We start from the raw sequence: 20,001 nt of genomic DNA, 5'->3' as shown, positions 1-20,001 counted from the left end.
TAGCTTTGTGAAGCATCCAAGCTAGACCAACTTTTGAGATTTGTCTTTTTCGAAGTTTTCATAGCTATGATAAAGGATGACATGGTATTTTCTAAAAGCAATTTGCTATGCTCAGTTTTTCAATAATGTAGAGTTCCTTTCGTATTTTTCTTGTTCACTGTGTATTAGGGAGTGTGGACAATGGGGGCCCTAGAGGCATGACACTTGTCCTTCTCTAAGAAGGATATTCTGCAATCTGGGGAGAGGTGGTATCTATAATAAATAGTGAAAATCTGAGCTCATGTCTCCTCTCCTTGGCTCCAGGTTCTCATCACCATCTCTCTCTGCCATTTCTTATCACCAGGTAAGGTACGATTTAAAATACCCAGGACTATTCTGGTTTCCCAAAGCCCTTAGGACAAATTGCTTAACATGGCCTGCAAGGTTCTTCATGATCTGGCCTCTGTGTGTCTCACCAGTCTCCTCTGTCACTATTCCCTATCTTATCCTCTAAGCTCCAGGTTTGTGAAAACACTCGCAGCAATTCAAATTCTTACTTCTTAAGTAGAGAGAAACTCCTGCGACCCATGCCAAGCTGTCTCCTCCTCCTGGAGCTCTCCTCCCAGGAGCCTCGCCTTCCCTGGAGTAGCATCTCACTAGTCTTCAGGTATTGGTTTAAATGCAACTTCCCCTGGGACGCTTCCCTGATCCCTTTGGAAAAGTGAGTCCGAGCTGTTAATGGGATCTTTGTAGGCCTTGGGCTCTCCTACTCTTGAAGGCTCCCCTTATATACATGTTAAGCACATGAAGATATACCATCTTGTACATTATGTAATTGTTTCTGCTGCAAAGATTTTGAAATAACTTTTACTATTCTGCTTTTGAAGTTACGTGGCTATGAACAACATTTAATTTGCTATTGATTATTACAGGGTTAAGAGTTACAGATTTGGTTGCAAATACAATTAATAGTGATCTTAGAAAAGTCACTTAACCTCTCTGAATCTCAGGTATCTGAAAGAGAAGGCATTTTCATAGGTGACCTAAGGCCCTGTTTAGTACCAAGAGTCTCTGCTTTTATCATTAACTGTAGGGAGGGATGTTTCTGGTGGTGATAGCTCGCTGGGGGTGGGGTGGGGCATAGATTCTTTACTCCACTGATCTAAATAATGGCAGATTGTAGAAAGGGAAATCCACATGTCAGCATTTCTGTATGTTTAATTCTGGCCTCTGAACATACCAAAAAAGACTTGTACACACTATGTTAGTTCTCCACTGGAGAAAGTTTACCTCTTCAGTGTATCTATGAGACCAACCATTATGCCTACATAATGCAGTGGAAGGAACATAAGATTTGAACTTATGTTTAATCAAAATCCCAACTTTAACACACTTTGGCTGTGTGGTTTTCAGTATAACTGTACCTCAGTTTCTTCATCTGAAATTAAAAAGTAAAGACAAATTCCTATTGCACAGAGTCAATATTATCCTACTGATGTTTTTCAGTACTCCAGTTATATAATAGAATACCACACAAATGTCAAATATGGAGAATTTAATGGTATAATACCATTATTTTGGGATTTAAAAATTCTGAGATCCGAATAACTTACATCTTGAGGTGTGTGCAGAGAGTTATGTATTTCATTAAAATGTTGACAGGCAAAGGTGCTTTCTTTCTGACCTCAGCTCTACCTTATTCAAAATCCTGTCATAGCATTTTATAGTGATGATCATTACCATTTTTAGAAAACAGGAAGAGGGTGTGGTAGGGGGATTACAGGTAATGGGGTCTGGAAGGTTCCCAGGCCCAACTTCAAGTACTTCCCTTGGAATCCAACCACCTAGGCTCCTCCACAGCCATTATTTTTTCCTCTTCTGATCCTTTGTCCTCCAACATCAGATCCATTTTCTTAGTCCTAACTTCTCTTCCCCTCCTAATAATTTATTTGAAGTGGGACCTTGATCCTAAAACAATCAACTTGGAGAGACTCAGTGCTGAAGAACAGAGGAGCTCTCTCACTCAGTTGCAAGAGCATCTGAGGATAAGGATAAAGGATAATGGCAACAATGTCTCATTTAAAAAATCAACACTGGTATTTTGATGCTATGAGAAATAGATCCCTAAATATTGGTATTGTCTTTTTGCTCCAATATTGCAAACACTAGTGAAAATTAACAAAAAATGGGAAAGTACTTTACAATTTGAATTTATCACTACAATTTAGAAGACCCACAAATTTTTCATCACTTTGTTTGAAATCTTATCAATAGCACCTCAATATGGTATATTCTAAAAACACTGTCTCTGTAAGCCCAGCAATGTTGCATATCTGGGGACTAAACTGCCAATGTCTCTCCCTAAGTGTCAGGGTTTTGGGGTGTGTGTGTGTGTGTGTGTGTTTGATTCGTTGTTTTCGTTGTTACCTGTTTTATATTGGGTAAGAGCTGTTATTTTCAGCTAATACTTATTAAGCACTTATTACTTGCCAACGACTTTCAGGTACATTACCTCATTTATTTCTTAAAAATACCCATGAGGAAGTTGTTTTTATTTCCATTTCACAGATGAAGCAACTGAGGTCCAATGAAGTTACTCAAGTTTACAGCAGCAATAAATGGCAGACTGAAACCCAGTACTTTTGACATCATTTTCTCATTCTACTAAATTATATATGAGGATAAGATTTTTGATACTTTCTCCTTGGCAAGAACCAGAAGAGTTAAAAAAAATTAAATGAGAAAAAGTTCTCAGTGTGACAAATATACAAATCTAAGACAGTAACAAGCTAAGTCTCAGGAACAAGGTATCCCGAGCTGCTAAACCTAACCTCCTGCCAGTAAAGGTTAGAAATCAAGGCCAAGACTCATTCTGTTTTTTAAAACTTGAGGCGAACAAAATGAGAGAAGCACTGAAATGGCACTCAGTTTCCACAAATGGTAATGTGAAATTTCTTAACTTCTGGCCCCAGAGAAAAACACTCGGAATCATCAAGTTCTTGCAGAACTTCATGAGATTGTCTTCAGGCTAGAATTTATAACAATCACCTGGTAGGTTCAATCTGAGAAAAATGAGTTGTCAAAAACAGGCAATAAAAATTGCAGGTACAAGCAACCTTCAAAATGATAAAACTGTCACATCTGTACATATCAAGCAACAATTGCATTCATTATGTCCAAACTCCTGGCACTTAATATTGTCTGCCAAGGAAGCTAAGCTCCATTTAGAGTTTTGCTGTTAGCACAAATATATTTGAAAGAGACTTGACTGAGTTATTCATGAGTTTATAGAGAATGCAGTGAAATCATCTTGAGAGGACTCTTATCGGTATCTGGGAAGATTTGTCAAAGGGATATCTCAGTCCTAAGCATTTTGGAAAAATACATTTGGTATTGATTGTGGGGGTACCAGAGACCAAAACAGCTCATATTCTTATTTTTAGGGTAAAAAATGATACTTCGATCACCAAATTGAGTGTTTTTCCCCAGGGAAATGCTCCCTTTGTAGGTCCTCAAGTATGAGAGGGATTGCTTAAAAGACAGAGAAAATGAGAAAGGGGAAAGCAGGGAGAGAGGGAGTGGGGATCAGAAATATATTGTGAGAGAAAGGGAGAGAGGGAGGGAAGGAAAGAGAAAGGGGGACAATGGATGAAAAACACAGAGAGTGTATTTGATTACTTAGATCACTATTTTTTTTTTTTTAGCTATTTTATTGTAAGTTCCTTTATCCTCACCCACAATTAATATTATTGAGTTCAAAGAGCAGAAATGAGAAAGTAGATGTCCTCATGTTCATTTAAAACTTATTAATTTTCTACGCCTTTCCCTACACCTTCTGACTTCTCTAGCTTTTGTCTACTTGAGCATTTGCTATTTTTCACTTACTCCAATAGAACCATATCAGTGAAGAGCTGAGAGCTGTTGGTCAGAAATATTGTTGTGGAACAACCTGGAATTTTAGTGATTCTGGATCTCTTTCTCAGTAGTGATAGAAAAGTTCATATTCTGGTCTTTAAAAATCACTTTTTTTCTTGCCAAGGGCTTTCTGATTAAGAGGCTCTGGCCAGCATGGTCCATTTAATGGTTAACTGACACTGGGAGATGGACAAAAGAGACGTTTTTCTGAATACTACCTAACATTCAAGGGCTTTGTCTCTGGAACTTCCTGTGTTGCTCAGTACGAATCACACTTCTCAATCCATTCTGCTGTCCTCCACTGTTAATTCCCTCCCCTTCAGCCCATTAGCGTCTATAGGTACTCTCTTAAATCTACAAATTTTGCTCTCATCAGTGTCATTTCCACTTCTCATTTAGGTTTGTAACATTCAAGGATTACCCTGAGCAATGCTCTCCTGACTTGTTATCCCTGTGAGACCTTTTATGTATACTGCATGTGGCTTTGTCAACTTCTCTACCACTGTTTGAACCTTCTGGCTTGGTCCTAAGCAGGCTCCTACTTTGTCAACAACTGTGAACTGAGGGAGAGTAGTTGGCATTTATTTTCCTCATCAACTTCCAGAAATAAAACATCCCCAGTCAAAAACTGTGCTCACATAGTTAAAATCACCAAGTAAGAAGCATGTCTGAGCTCCAGTGTGGGCACTATGTATTTCTCATTCCTACCCTCCATCGTCCACACACATTACATTCATATCGCAACAAGCCTGACTCTATGAAAACCTTGGTGAGATCCAAGTTACAGAAGCCTGCTTAGTATGTATAGTTTGCAAGAGAGGCAAAACACATAATGACTGGGGAGAAAAAACAGGTACTGAATAAGTGTGTGTTGAATGAATGAGTGCATTCACAGAACAAAGACGGCATGAAAGCATTCCACTGCAGACACCTACCAACAATGGTAAGCCTTCTTTCATTCTTTTTATTTAATTGATAGGTAATCAAAAAGGGTACTGAAATAAGAGTAGTAATTGAATAAACCGACGAGACAGTGAACCTAGATGGGAGTAGAAAAAATGGCACATGTCAATATCAGTGAGAGAATTTGGGTTTTAGTGTCCATGACGATAGGACATGAGGATTTGAGTTGGAACTGAGACTCCAGTGTAAAAGGCAGAATTCCTGAAAGCTTGCTTTGCACTTAAGAGAAAGTGTTCTATATAAATCCACCACTGACATAGGAAGACTACAAGGAAGTGAACTTGGACTGATTATATTTTGGGAATGTGCAAGTTTGACTTATGGATATAGAAGCCTAAGCCTAAAAGAAACATGCATGCAAAATCCCCCCAAAACTCGAGGCTCACATGAATCCTACAGAAGAAGCAAGCTCTGCTAAAAATGAGCTAAAAATAAATGAGGAAATAATCCCCCATGAGCTAGAGACAGCCGAAACAACATTCAGGAGGATTAGAATATCAACAATTTCAGGTAACAGAATAATCTGAAAGAACGTGAAAGAAAAACTGTGAGCATAAAAACACTATAAAAAACAGGCAGATTTAAAAAAATGTGCATAGAACTTCTAGACATAAAAAAAAGTGGGTTAAAAGATATTGAATATAGAAAGTTTGAGAAGATCCAACATATCAAATAGATGTTGCAGGAAAAAGAGAATAGACAGAATGAAAGAATATCTGCAGAGGTGTTGGTTGAGCATTTTATAGAATTGGTGCAAACATGACTTTTCATATTCAATATTCTAAACAAGGCCTAGCCAGTATAGATTCATATTTAGACATGTTATCCTGTAACTGCAGGGCACCAAAGGAAAAAAGGAAAATGTAAAAGGGAGTGAAAAAGTATATTACCTATTAAGAACAATAATAAGAGAGAAGAGTTTTCACAGCAGCAATAAAGTCTGGGGGGAGTAGGAAGGGGAAAGGAATAACACTGCGGTAATTCTGAGGGTGGAAAACAAACTCTTCAATCTGGAATTCAGTGCCAAGCTAGATCACCATTGCAGACTAACTGTAATATAAAGACAACTTCAGATAAATATTAAGAATGTTTACGATTTACTAGGCCCTTGCTGAAAAAACTACTAAAGGATAAATTTCATGAGAAAATTAAACCTTGAAGGAAGAATAAAAGGAGCAATGGTGAGTGAAAAAACTGATAAATATATGCATAAATTCAAAGAAGCTATGACTGAAAAAATTAAGTGAAAATTTTAAGTAATACATAAAAATCAAGAATGACATCCAAGATCTCAAAGTGACCTACAGACATTATTGATTGTTTAAGAGAAGCACAGAGCTAATGATTAAATATATGAACTTAAAAAATTGAGGTTAAAATTTAAGAGTAAACTTTTAAAGAATAGAAATAGAACCTATAATTTACAACATAAAGGGGGGTTAAAACAGCTTAAGTAATCTAATCTAGGAGACAGAATAGAAAAATAAAAAACATTTGAAGAACATATGGCAAAATTTTAACATTTGATCTTGATGGTGAGTATAGGAATGTCTGTTGTATTATTTTCTGCTTGAATTCTTTCATAATTAAAAAACAATATGAAAAGATATTCATTGATCAAATTGATATTTTAACCAATTCATTTTTGACCATTTCCTGATATCTCTACTATATCAGAATGCCTGGAATAATGCAGATAAGTGTTTGATGAATGAAATACATGAGACTCATGACAGCCACTTTGAGATTCACCTTCACCCTTCTCAATTTCTACTTAATTTCACTTCCTTTTTTTCTTTATCCTACTTGTTCCTGAATAATGGATATATCTTACATTTCCATGCAAAACAAGAATGACAATACAGCAAGAAAAAGAATAAACTCTCCTTCCTCTCCCAGGTTTTTAGACTTACATTGATGTTTGTATCAGGTTAAGGCACAGAACGACTGATTTATGTCCCTCGTTGCCTGCTCTACCAGTCAAGCTCATCATTCACACATTAGCGAGCTGAAAATCTTCAGAGATACACCTTCCAGCAATAAATTAAACCTTTTACTTTGAGGTTTGGTTCCTGTTTGATTTTTAAGAAAATGTAAAATAACATTGCTGCTGGTAGGATAAAGATGGTGACTCATTCCCCAATTTCCCCTAGCTCACTTTCAAGTTCTATTTTACTTAAAACAAAAGAGAGTTTTAACACTGAAAAGCAATGCTATAGCCTTTTACCCTTTTCCTCATGAACAGCAGGAGAAAGGACTCCTTTTTCTTCATTACAATTTCAATATGAACAATAATAATGAGAACCCACAATATACATAATGCATAGTTATTGTCTGAATGGAGTTACTCTTGGCCTTGTATAGCAAGTTAAAGGAAGAGTATTAAGAATATGTTTATGGTCAGAGATGAGTTCTTCATTGACCTTTCAGAGATTTAGCTTAGCTTGAGTCTATGTGTATCTTGACATATAGGAAAACTTCTGTCCCAACCTAATCTTCTATTTCCACCTGATTCTGCAATACGAACAGGTTCACAAATATCACCAGAAAGTAAATTTGTTCATATAAACTACCAAGGGATGTCTATAAGATGAGATTCAAGATCAGTCAAACACATGTATATTTGGCCCAAAATCAGAATGCTCAAAATGATCCAACTGACTACAGAGACAGCTAAAGTTATTTCAGAGGTAGAAGATAAAAATACTTGTTGCATTGATTCATAGGATGTATTTAAACAATATACGTACTGCAAGTACCTTCTGCTAATGTAAGTAGTGGTTAACCCAAGTGTCTGTTTTCACATGGGTAATTAAATGGGTCAACATCCATGTTCCTATTACACTCAGCTAAAATGATCCCACACCCTAGAACATGCTACAGCTGACGCTTGGGATGTAGAAGCTACTCAGGCAGTTACCCAGAAAGGAAACTCAGGAACTCGCTTTTCAGCTCTTTATGTTACCGTATTTTAAACCTGACCTTTAGGTTAAAAAAACAACACATTAGATGCCCTATCTCTTGAGAAGGCAGAAATAATATCATCTCTGGCAAATCAAAATCTGATTTTGAGATAACCTAGATGTTTTTTTTTGTTTTGTGTTTTTTTTTTTTTTTGCATCATAGGATTCAAAATTTCTAAAAATTCCCATGTTTTTGTCTCTTCTATAGCAAAAATAGAGAGGGAGGTACAATGGGGAAGGTGCATGAAGTTTAAACAAAAAGATGCTGGAGAAACTGTTTGCTGGTACAAACTTGGAGCAACTCAATAAAATCATTCATGACCAAAAGAAACTGCACATTATACAAGCTCTCAATACCACACTGAAGAAAAATACCCACTGGAGATCGTCAACTCCACGGCAAAAGACCATTAACTATCATCATCTGTAAACTGCCTGGTTTATTGAATTCTTGCACAATGATATTGATTTGTAAAAAACCAACTTAATTAAAATCCTGCCCTCATAATTGACAATATACTGAAGTCACCACTGAAAATAAAATAAATATAATAAAACACAATTCTTTTGTACCCCATAGATGAAGTTTATAAACCTTCTTGTTCTATGGCTTCCTATTCAAGAAACACTTTGTATAATTTATTAATTCTTTATCATATTTGTGCTATCAAAATTTAATGATCAATTATAAGATTAAATAATTTTACAAAATAACCCAAGTTTTCAACATAAAAACTGCTACTATTATTTCAATTTGTCCATAAAGGTTAAAAAAAACACACACATACCTCAACAAATATAAAACACGGGATGATGGAATAACTTCGCTGAGTGTTGTTTCCTACAGCCATTTCTTACACCATGTAGCAAGGCTGCACCGTCTAAAATTGTCCAGGCTGAAACAGAAATAGGTAGCATGGTGTAAGAACCGTATGTTTAGCAGTCCCTTGGGTATTTACGTAAAAATATCAGCTACCCTATAGCCTGTATCCAAACAATGCAAAATAGTGCTCTACAGCATAGTCAAGACAAACGAATAACCATTCCAGGGAAAAGAAAATAATACATACTAGCCATGAACAGTCTTACAGTCAAAATTGACCAGATTGGGAGGCTTTGTGCACCTAGCTATAGTCAACAGAATTCTAACTACCCAGTACTGCACAGTAACCCAGCCGAATGCCCGCACGCCATGAAACACAGTTTGTGCTACAGAATATTTGTTATTGTCCGTACTGCATGGATCTCCTCTTTCTGTGCCCAATCCTCCCGGTTTACAACTTAGGGAATTGTTTGTTTCTGCCCTTGCTTCTCTTTTTGGAGCTGACATCGAGTACTGAGGCACTCATCCCTGTCTTCTTTCCGCGTGACCACTCTTTGCCCTGGGTTCCCGTAACTACACAGCTATTAACTACTTTGGATTAATACATCACTGATCTCTCCCTGGGTTCCTTCAGCCCTGTGTGCGTGTGCATGTGTGTGCATGTGCGAGAGAGAGAGAGAGAGAGAGAGAGAGAGAGAGAGAGAGAGAGAGAGAGAGAGAGAGAGAGAGAAAGAGAGAGAGAGAGAGAGAGAGAGAGAACACTGGTGCCATAACACATTCTCTTAACTTATAAGAAAGCTGGGCAACAGATTTATTTTTTTTAACTATTTGTTACAACATCTTTGTCTATTTTGAACTGAAAATATTTCATTAGGAGATCAGTTCATTTGGGTTCATCTTTAAAAACAAACAACCAAGAAAAAAAAAAAACACAGAGATTTTAGACTTCTACTGAACTTCCAAGGCCACATAGAAAGAATTTTCCATTCCACCTTTTATTCTCTATCCAAAGAAATACTTAATATGTTTCAGGTATCTGCCCTGAATGGTTATTCTTTTTCGTTTGTTCTTTTTCTGTGTCTTCCTTCCCAGTTGTTCTTATGGACCATGCTATGAAGAGTGACACAGGATGACTAAGACATATGAATAGCCAACTGCGCTTTTCTTAAAGGTCATGAATTAATGTTAATATTTTAAACTGAATTATATCTTTAAGGCCTTCCTTATCTTATCCCAAGTACATTTCCTTTCCTTTTGGAGATACCACCTTCTCACGTGTTGATTAAAACTTTCTCTGATCAAATTTAACATTATGTGTGATGTTACATCCACACCAATCACAGGGTTATACTCAACATTGTTGAATGTTTAGTTACATCTACCCAGGAGATGCCGATAGCAACAACCCCCCTTCCCTGTGCTGTGGTAACTAAAAATGTCCCCAGACATTGCCAGTTATCCACTTTAAGGGGGAAGAGGAATAGGGCGTGGAGATGGGCCCTCAGGGAGAACTCCTAATTCGGGAGGAGAGAAAACAGAGCCCCTAGGACATGAGAAATTTTGAGATGGTGAAGAACTTGCTTTACCTGGGATAAAATTTTGCCAAAGGAATATTAAGTATTCCTTTTCTTGATTGGAAAAATCGGGAAGTTACTGAAGGGCCTCACTGACATTTGGGGAAATGAAGGGCATCTCATGCTCAGAGACCACGACTGGGGTGATGATAGTAAAGCTCCTGCAAGTGGTAGTTATTACCACTCTAAATTCCAAAGGAAAGCAGGGCTGTTTTATCCATTAGGTATTATGTAGGCCCAATTCCTAGGGCCTGTGAGCTATTTAAGAGCCCATGAAAATATAAGAAGGGAACAAAAAGGCACCCAAATTATGCAAAACCAAATGAATAAATATGTGAATATATGCCTAGAAATGTACAATTCTCACAACTTCACTAATTAATAATTTAGTGTTCATAACAATTTAATTCATTTAAAAATGATTTGTAAGTACATTTTTCTAAATTCTAAAAATCCCTTTGCAGAGAAACTATAATGAGTATAAATTTTAAATTAGTGACTCAGAAAAATAACTTCAAGAGGAAAGTTTTTAAATTTTCATTTTGCCACAAAATAAAAATTGACTGTCAGATTACGATCTATGTGTTTATCATCATATGAAGTGGGCCCTCAAAAAATGAGTGTCAAAAATGATCTTAAACTTAAAAACAGCCCTGGAGGGATTTTTGCTTTCAGCCAAGACAAAATACCTGACTGGCTTTCATGCCTGACATGACTAAAACATGCAGACAAAATAACTGAGACCACGGTGTTTAAGACACAGGACGTGAGGCAATAAAGAGCAGTGATCCTTGAAAGATGGGAACCAAAAGAAGTAAGCCCTACGATTGCCTTCGTTTACTGCCTGGAGAGAGACTCCAGGCCACACACTGATAGGGGGAGCCCAGAAAATTGGCTGGTGGTCTCCCTGAGTCGAGCAGCTAGAGCTGGGAATGTAAGGAGGCCTAAAAAACTGGAGGTCTTGAGACAGAGCCCCAGAGAGGAGAATGCTGCACAGACAGCTGGGTTGCCGTGCAGAGGCTCCCCCTGGACTGTTCAGCAAAGTACTGCCGAGCATGGGAGGAAACGACCAGGGAGACGCCATCCAAAAGGATTAGAGTGAATACTTGGCAGGGCTCACACAGGGCCAAGAGTACTTTCTGTTCCCCACAACCATGAAAAGTCTCCTAAGTTACTAAGTAGAGATAAAGGATTTCACTTGGGTTCATTAATAACTCTGGTATGAAAATATTCCCCATCCAACAACCCATGGCACTGAAAAGTTCCTTATATTGTTTTTTCCCCCTTTAATTTGTCTAATACAAAATACTGACTATTAATTGAGATTCTGGGCCTGTGAGCAGTGTGCTTTTCCCTGGTGTAGGGAACCCGGGAAGCAAGGATGTGACATCACAATCCATGACTCAGGTTTTGTCAAAGGCATCTCTGACATGCATTTTACAACATTCAAAGTGGTGAAACTTTCTAGAAGTTCCTCAGAATTAGGTTGGTGTAAGATGGACATGAGATGATGTCTAAAAAGGGGAAAGAGAGGGCTTATTTCTATATGATCCAAGTCTTAATTGGAGGAAAGTGGGGGTTGCAGTATAAAAGGGAAAATTAAAAGGTAAGAAAAAATGAGTTGTGAGAGTTACATTTTTTTAAGTAAAATAAAATATCTTAGAAACAATATTTTATGTGTTAGCCATAATCCCCAAATCCAGCTCATCTTTAACACATGTTAAATGGGCTTTAACTTCCTTGTTGGAGCTGAGCTACCCCTCACTGTTCTGGATCATTTCTATTCAGTACATGATCTCTAACCAGTATCACAATTTGCATTTAATTTCCCAAAGCTGGAAACCTTTTTTTTTTTTTTTTTAAAGCAACAACGACTATAAGAGATAGGAACAAATTAAATGGGATTGTAGACGCGTGCAAAATAGATTTCCTCACAAGATGGTGTGGGATTTAAGAAGGCGCGACTGAGGCTTTTAAGAGAAATATGTTATTTTAGAGATGCTTTTCAAATCTTATACAGAATGACAGTGTGAGGACCCATATATAATAGGGGGGTGGCATTAGCAGCCACTTTTTTCTCCCATGTATCTCCCCTACACAGTGTCTCACAGCTAGATCCATGGTCCAGCCCTTAAACCAGCCCAGGCTAAGGCTGAGAGATGCAAAGCACACAAGACTCACAATCCAAGGAAATCCAGAATCGAGTCAAATCTTTATAAAATGCACAGGATTCAGAGACTCTGTGAGGATACCCGGGCCCCCACATTGTTCTTGAGTGGCTTTGTAGACCCAGAGATTATTCCTGGTTCCCTCAGGACTCCCATATTATACTAGCCTGGGTCCTGATGACGAGTCAGTAGCTTTGTCCCTAGAGTTAATTCTGATGAATAACTCTTCTAGCACCTCAGTCTCTCTCCAGCCCTGCTTTCCTGTCTGGGCCTCACTCAGTGACTACGATTCAGCTCTCCCATTTACCTATGGGAATCTTTTGAACTTACAAGTATGTCTGGCTCATACTTCAGCCCTAAGCTTGAATGGACAGTCTGCAAGAGAGCCATTGCTTCCTGCCACCAAAGTTATTACTTGACATCTAGGGTCCCTGCTGCTGGGCCTCTCAGAACTGAGGCAGAAGGTCACCTGGCTAATGGCTGAGCTTGTAATGACTTTCGACTCTGTTAAACCTCTCCAGTTCCATTTTGCAACAATCTCCACCCCATGCCGACCCCCAGCCTTTCTATACTCCAGCCGCTCAGTTTCTGCAACATGCCAAGCTCTTTCTCACCTCTAGGCCCTCTAACATATTGCCTCATAGACCACTCTTCTCTCTTCCATGTTTGCCTAGCAAATGTCTGTCTGTCCTCCAGATCTACAGTTAAACAGCATTTTCAATGGCACAGTTTCCTTAACTGCCCTGATTGGTTCAGATCTCTCTATCATACTTTCACCATCCTCCTTCATAGCATTTATCATAAAATTGTTTCATATCTGTTCCTTTTCTAGACTGCCAGTCAGCTTTGCTCCATGTGGCCAGGGCCATGTTTGTCTTGCTTGGCACTGTAACACTAGCACCTTGCATAGTGCCCATCACATAGTAGGTACACAATTGTTGACAGTAACAATGTGCCTAAGTTGCTCAGCTCCATCGTTTGATTTCACAATTGCCCTGAGTCAGTTCCTTATATCCTGACCCAGTCCGAATCTAGCTCTTGGTTCAGTCTGCCTAGATTTTGCATGAACTCAACAATAGGGTCCTATGTAGGTGTTGAGTCAGTCCGTTCTGCTTGCTGCCACGAGCTAAGACCCACTATACCTTGGACCCAAAGAACAATGAAACAGAAAGTGTTTGGAAGGCCTAGTAATCAAAATGTAAACCGGAGCCGATTTCAAAATGTAAAAATGAAACTATTTCACTGAATTCTACCTCTGGGTCTTCTTTATGGTTAAGGAAAAAAAAATCACTTTGATCGCTGCTTTAAAAGGTATGAGCCTTAATCAAATATACTGAGGACCACAAGGATGCGGCTGACTCCAAGCTCAGCACGTGACCTGAAGCAGTTGGAAAGAAGCAGAGGACATGCTGCTGACTGAACAGCTGGTGGGAAGGGGTACCCTGGACCTCTTATGGGCCACTACCAGGAGAACTGCTAATAGGAAAACACAGTGTCCACCCAAGCAGGGCGTTGCCCTATTTTCTTTTAAAATTGTTGACATGGTATACCCCTGATTTTCCACCAAGGGGGAGAAAACAGCTGGAAAAAGTAGCGTGGCACAAAGAGCTTTACTTAATTATAAAGCAGTTAATGTTTCCTTCAATAAAACCAAAGGCTGGAAGGAAATGAAGTTTTGATGCTCAGTTAAACTGCAGCCTTGAAGCACTGGAGCAAGAACACACGAGGACACAGAGACAGGGGCACAGGGACCCACACATACATATGCACCCCAGAAGGGCATAGACATCAGGTAAGTTCCAGGAAAAGTTGGGCCCAGCTTAAAGTCTGGGGAGAAAACAGGCAGAGAATATGCTGTGATTGCTCTCAGTTGAAGAGTAGTGAATGTGATTCTTAAACATCCGTATTTGTGTTCTCTTGCATCTGGCTCTGGTGTGCAAATTTCACAAGTGATTGCAGATATCAACAACAAACTTCACAATGATGTTGTCATAACCTGTGTTGTAGGACAGAGGAGAGTAAAGGTGAAGAACTCTCTTCATTTCCTTTGGCTTACAGAATGTCTGACGGGTGGTGGTAGGTGACTACGGGCTTAGGGAGACTTTGTAGGGACCACTATCATTTACGTGAGAAGTAATCAGAACCACGTAGGAGCTGGCTTCAATCCAGATTTTGTATTTTTGAGACAAGCAAGGAGGAGAGGTAAATAGGAGCCTCTGTTTGAGTCTGGGCCTCTCTGAAGTGGCCTAGGAGGGGAATTTATCTTATTGAGGTGAGAGGGACCAGAGTTCTTTTTAAGACTTCCCAGTCATTGGTTCCTCTACATTTCCCTTTGAATTCTCTTCTGGTCCTCGTCACCAGGGCCACAGTCGTTCTAATGATTCAAGGGATGGAATCACTAATTAAGTGGAGAGAGAAAAAGCAAAAGATCAATCCAGGGTGAGAAATTGGCTGGAGAAGAGAGGAAATGCTCCTAGAGAGTAAAAATCTAGAGAAAAGGTACAGGGAAGTCCTTTAGGGGGTGGTGGTTCCAGGATATTAGACAGCCCTTTATGGTCTTGCCTGCAGGGATATATGTCACAAGCTGTTCTGAGCAGCAGGGAGGATATGATACTGCTGTTCTGCCAAGCAAGGCTGCATTTTCCAATTTAAAGCTAAGCTGCCCAGAAGCCAAGTGGTTTGTTTTTCAGAAGAGACGATAGGAAAAGAGATAGATAGATAGATAGATAGATAGATAGATAGATAGATAGATAGATAGATAGATAGATAGGCAGACCGAGATCATGAGTTGAGATAGCAAATCTATCCTCATGTCAACTCTCTGGAATAGAGTTATTTTGCTTTTGTCATTAGATCCTTAGTCGTTGGGTGCCCTCAGAAATCACTGCCGGGAAGTCCCTGTGCCCTCATGACAGGTTAATTAATTAGCTCTGTTGGGCCCTGTTGGGGTCTCACAGGAGACAGGAAAAAGAAGTGAGAGAAATTCCCTTTCACCGTTAGAGAAGGACTCAGGCAACACTGGCAGAGTCTCAGTGGCTGGCCCTCTGTGCAATCAGGGAGGACTGCATATATTCTATGACTGAAGCAGCCTGGGAATTTTGAATGAGTACAATAATAATGACAAAAGGGCCCACTCGTCTCTTTGATCAATATGTACTGAGGGCTTACTATTCCATGCCAGGCTTTATACAAGGTTATAGCTTTACCTTTCACATATACTACTTGAGTTTATTAGCATATAGTTTGGAGATATGCCGACCATTCTTTTCAATGTTGCAACCTGCGTCCCTCATCTAGCATTTCTGATCCTTCTTACCCTATGTCTACTTTCTCTGTTACCTCTACCACTGGTTGTTTAACATACTATGTTGCTTAGTATATTATCATTCTCCAGCTGTCAGAATGTAAGTTTCGCAACTCCTTGCCTATTTTGTTCACCAATTATACCACGAGTGTATCTTGGAAAGATAACATTAAACAAATAATTAAAAGTGAGAGAAAAAAACAATGTCTCTCTGAGACAGGTAATGGGGTTAACCTATAAACGGTCTAGGGAGCCAGGAAAGTATCCCCTGAAGCAGTGATCTTTGGGTGCACAGGAGTTAAGAGGGTGGGTGTGAAATATATTTGGGAAGTTCCTGAAAGGAGAGACAGCATGGCCACATGGCCGCAACATGAACAGCACAAGCAGGGGGACGTGATAAAGCTAGACGAGAGGGCCCAGATAGGCCAGGTAGGCCAGGTTAAAACGTCTGGATTTAGTTCTAAGAATACAGGTACTAGTAAACTATTGAAAGGTTTTAAGGAAGAAAACTGTCATGCCCTGATTTGCTTTTGCTAAAGCTTGTTCAGGATACAGAGAGTGGTTAGGGACAGTGGGACAAGAATGAATATGGTGAGGTGGGCACCTGAAGGCCCCTGTGATCACCTAGATAAGAGGAGAAGGTGGCTTGACTTAAGGAGAGTGCAATAGAGACAGAGTGAGTGAATTCAAGAAAATGTTACAAGAGCAAATAGGATTTAGTAACTGATTAAAGTGGGGGTGATGGGAACGTGAAAATGCCTCTTCTTATTTAAATTCCTCCAACTAAAACACATTGTTCCTGTGCTGTCTCCAGGAGTGACGACCAGGTGAGCAACAGCTTTCTGTTTATTCTACGAAATCACCTGCCGACTCCTCTTCAGCCTTTTCTCCTGAATCTCAATAATTGTGTCCTCTCAGCTTCATCTGGCCCAGAATCAGGCACAGCGTAGAACAGACGATTCTCAAGAATCACTTCCTGATACTATAATACCTTTTAAAACACCATGCTTAAAGAAAACCAAAGAATCAAAAAACACCTCATTGTAAATGTATTCCCCTAATAAGTCGGGGCCCCTAAATACATATGAATTCCTTTCCTGATATTCTTGCTGCCTTTCCAATTTCCACATATTTTTCAAGTCACATTTCAGTTTCTGCCTCCACCAGGAAGCCTTCTTACTTCAGTCCACCAGTCACAACCATCGTGTTTTGCTCTGCCAATATGCCACGCAGTGTACTATCTGAGCCATTGCGGTGGTGATTAATTACAGGTGACATTAGGACATCAGTGACAGGAGGGGGTAAGGCAATCTCGTAGCCCCTTTCCAGGCCATGATTTCCATATTGTGTTCTTTATTTTTCAATCAAACACACCTACATTCTAGGTTAACTTTCGGTGGGTGCGTGGGTTCTCTCTCCTTCTGGATTGTAAACTATAAAAGTGATCTGATTTAGAAGCCTTTGAGTGTCTCACAGCTAAATGGCAACGTTGGTAAACACTTATGGTTGTTCCAAGGAGAGCTGTGGAAGAGGTGATTAAAAGTTTGCCGTTGCTCCAACACCCTCTTCCTCTCACGTAACCACCTCTGCAATAAGGCCCCGCCGGCAGTCAGCAAATACTGGCCGTATTAAAATTGTCATATCTTCAAAAGACCCTGTGATGAAAGCAGAGTCAATCCATAAAAATTTACATTAGAATGAAAATGCATGAAATCAAACGATGAGCAACCCAATTTTGGATCAAAGTTTCACCTGTCCTGTTGCTAAAATTACTAAAAAAAAAAAAAAAAAAAAAAATGAAAAACCAAAACACTAAGTCCTTTGTGTTTTCCTTCCTTTTTCTTTTTTTGTGGAAACACTTATAAAGGTGTCAAAAGACCAGGATCAAAGGGCTGAATGCAATAGCAAGATTCATATAACATTTACTAACTCATTTAATACTCAGAATAACCCTATGAAATAGATCCAGTTATGAACTTCATTTTGAAGCGGAAACAGTTAACAGAGAGTTTAAGCAGAGCACCCAGGATCACAATAGTTGGTAAGTGTCGGAATCGGATTTTATAATCTAGGTGTCTGACCTCAAAGTCTGTGTACTTAGTCACTACATCCACTTCTTCCGAAAAATGAAAAAGGAAAGGGCTTAACCTACATCCCTGGTCATCGGGTTTCTGTCTAATGTTCACTGGTTAGTGGTTCTTTTTAGAGTCCAGCAAGCATCCAGGGATTGTGATTCCCTGACACAAGCCTTGAGTTTTTTCTAAATTTAAAAGAACTTGCAGGAGTCGTGGACCAAGATACATTCAATGACTGTATTTAGGAGGCTCCTCATTCTCTTTTGTATCTCACTGAAACTCCACACTTCATAGGATGGTAAAAATAATTCCAATGCTTTGTTTTGTAGCCCAACCTACAATTGGTTAAGAATGTAAATCACACCCCCGGCCCCCAGAAGGCTCATGTTTGCTGACTGACCATGCTGCTGTCTATAAACAAACTTGGGGAAGAACTTAACACTGTTGCAGTGTTCTCACCAACATGTCCTCCTGTCTCTCTGTACTTTGCTAGCTTGTAACCTACACAGTGAAACCTGGTCAGGTTCACCAACAACCTGCGCAGCAGCCTAATGTCACAATGCTTCCAGAATGGCAGGATTTCCTCCCTGGCTTAGCCGTAAACCTTATCACGGGAGTAAAGGTAACTGCATCTCGACGACAAAGCCCTAGTTCCATGGACTTGAGCACTGGTTTTAGAGCCTGACGGGTGTGGATCTGGACCCAGGTCACCACTGGAACCAAGTAAGTAAATTAGGTTAAGTCCCTGAAACTTCGCTGCGTTCCTTTCCTTTGTATTGTTGTGGTTTATGGGGGTAATTATTATAAGGGGTAAATCACACAATGTGTGTAGTGTTTAGCATATCCCAGGTGTTCTGTAAACATTTGTAGAATGAAAGCCCTTTACACTCAGCACTTTCAGTTCAGTTTTCTACCTTTCCCTTCAGTGTCCAGACACCACAATTAGGGAAACACTACTGTTCCACTTAACAAGAAGGGACTGTGTTTGGAGAACATTAGCAATACTTATTAAACATTCTCCTTCTTCACTCTGGTAAAAAGATTATTAATTGTTGAGCTTTGGCTAATTCCCAGGGCACCTAATTTGTTGACATCAATTTTCAGAAAAGCTTCAGATTCGAGTATGAGTTAACTTCATTTTTTTTTCCTCCTAGAGAACCCATAAGGCTATCAAGCGGACAGCAGTATGCAGACCACATTTCATCCAGCAAGGCTTTATAAGGGGCAAACTCATGCTTGAGATTGGAGGAGAAATGTGGATAACGAGATAAGGGGAGCAATGAACCAAACGCACGAAAAATTAAAAAGCACTTCTGGGTTCTGCCTGAAGCTCTTAATTAACCACATTCTCCACAACACAGAGCAAAGCCATCTGGGCAACCCCAAAATAAAAACAGCGTGTAGAGCTCAGTGATGGGTCAATGCTGGGAACGTGAGAGGTCAAGCCCTGGAGATTTTAGAAGCCACCCCAAAACATGAAAATTAAAGGCAGTGGTTAAGGTTGAGGCTAGAAGCTCCCAAACTTAATAATAAACTAATAAATCTAATTCCCCCAAGGTTAGCACTTCATGCTAGAGGACTTTGCCACAATAGCTCTGAAAAAGGGGAGACAGCTGCGGAAACGTGTACAGAGGCTGTTGGCATAAAATTCACAAGTTCTTCCCTAAGTAAATAAAGCCGGTCACAAAATCATTTGCTTTGCCCTTGGGAAGCCAGGCACCATTGTCACTGATTTGTGGATGAGCCAAAATTGTTTCTAACCAAAGCATTTTATTTAAGGACTTTATAATAACACAGTCTGAGTGCAGTCCAAAAATTTTACATCAATTTTGTGTTAGGACAAAGGCAAGGCAGATGATCTTCCTGCTTTTGGGATGGAGATAAAACACTGTCAGGCTGTGTTTAATCACGTAGACATACCTGGCTGAAAAGTGAAAATAGCAGCCAACAGAAAGATTGTTTCTGACTGGAGACCCAGTACCACAGGATATAACATACGCTAACTCATTACATCTTCATTCCAGATGTTCTGGATATTCTTTTATCCTCATTCTTCAGTTGTGGGTACTGAGGTTCAAGTTAAGTAACTTGCCTCAGGTGGTTACCAGGCTGACAAGTACTGAAGCTAGAACATAAACTAGGTCCCCTGGGCTCCAAAGTCCACTGAGTTTCCACTCTACCATGTTAGTTCCTTATCTACATAATGCTTACCCAGGATAGCCAGGCTATTGATATTT

At 39.4% G+C, this 20,001-nt stretch overlaps 1 protein-coding gene across 4 annotated transcripts in view; it reads right to left on the bottom strand.

Annotated features, from left to right (window-relative positions):
• PLPPR1 (phospholipid phosphatase related 1) overlaps positions 1-20,001 on the bottom strand; it is a 216,765-nt gene that overhangs the window by 95,682 nt on the left and 101,082 nt on the right. For 3 of the 4 annotated variants that reach the window (XM_033123630.1, XM_033123628.1, XM_033123627.1), the window contains one exon: positions 8,609-8,716. The exons of the other annotated variant lie outside the window; for it this stretch is intronic. In XM_033123630.1, coding sequence (XP_032979521.1) covers positions 8,609-8,671 — 63 coding nt within the window. In that variant the 5' untranslated portion in view covers positions 8,672-8,716. The remainder of the gene's footprint in view (positions 1-8,608; positions 8,717-20,001) is intronic. 4 annotated transcript variants of the gene reach the window in all.

Source organism: Rhinolophus ferrumequinum, chromosome 12 (assembly GCF_004115265.2).
Source record: "Rhinolophus ferrumequinum isolate MPI-CBG mRhiFer1 chromosome 12, mRhiFer1_v1.p, whole genome shotgun sequence".
Lineage (NCBI taxonomy): Eukaryota > Metazoa > Chordata > Mammalia > Chiroptera > Rhinolophidae > Rhinolophus > Rhinolophus ferrumequinum.
This window is presented reverse-complemented; position numbering and strand designations above follow the sequence as displayed.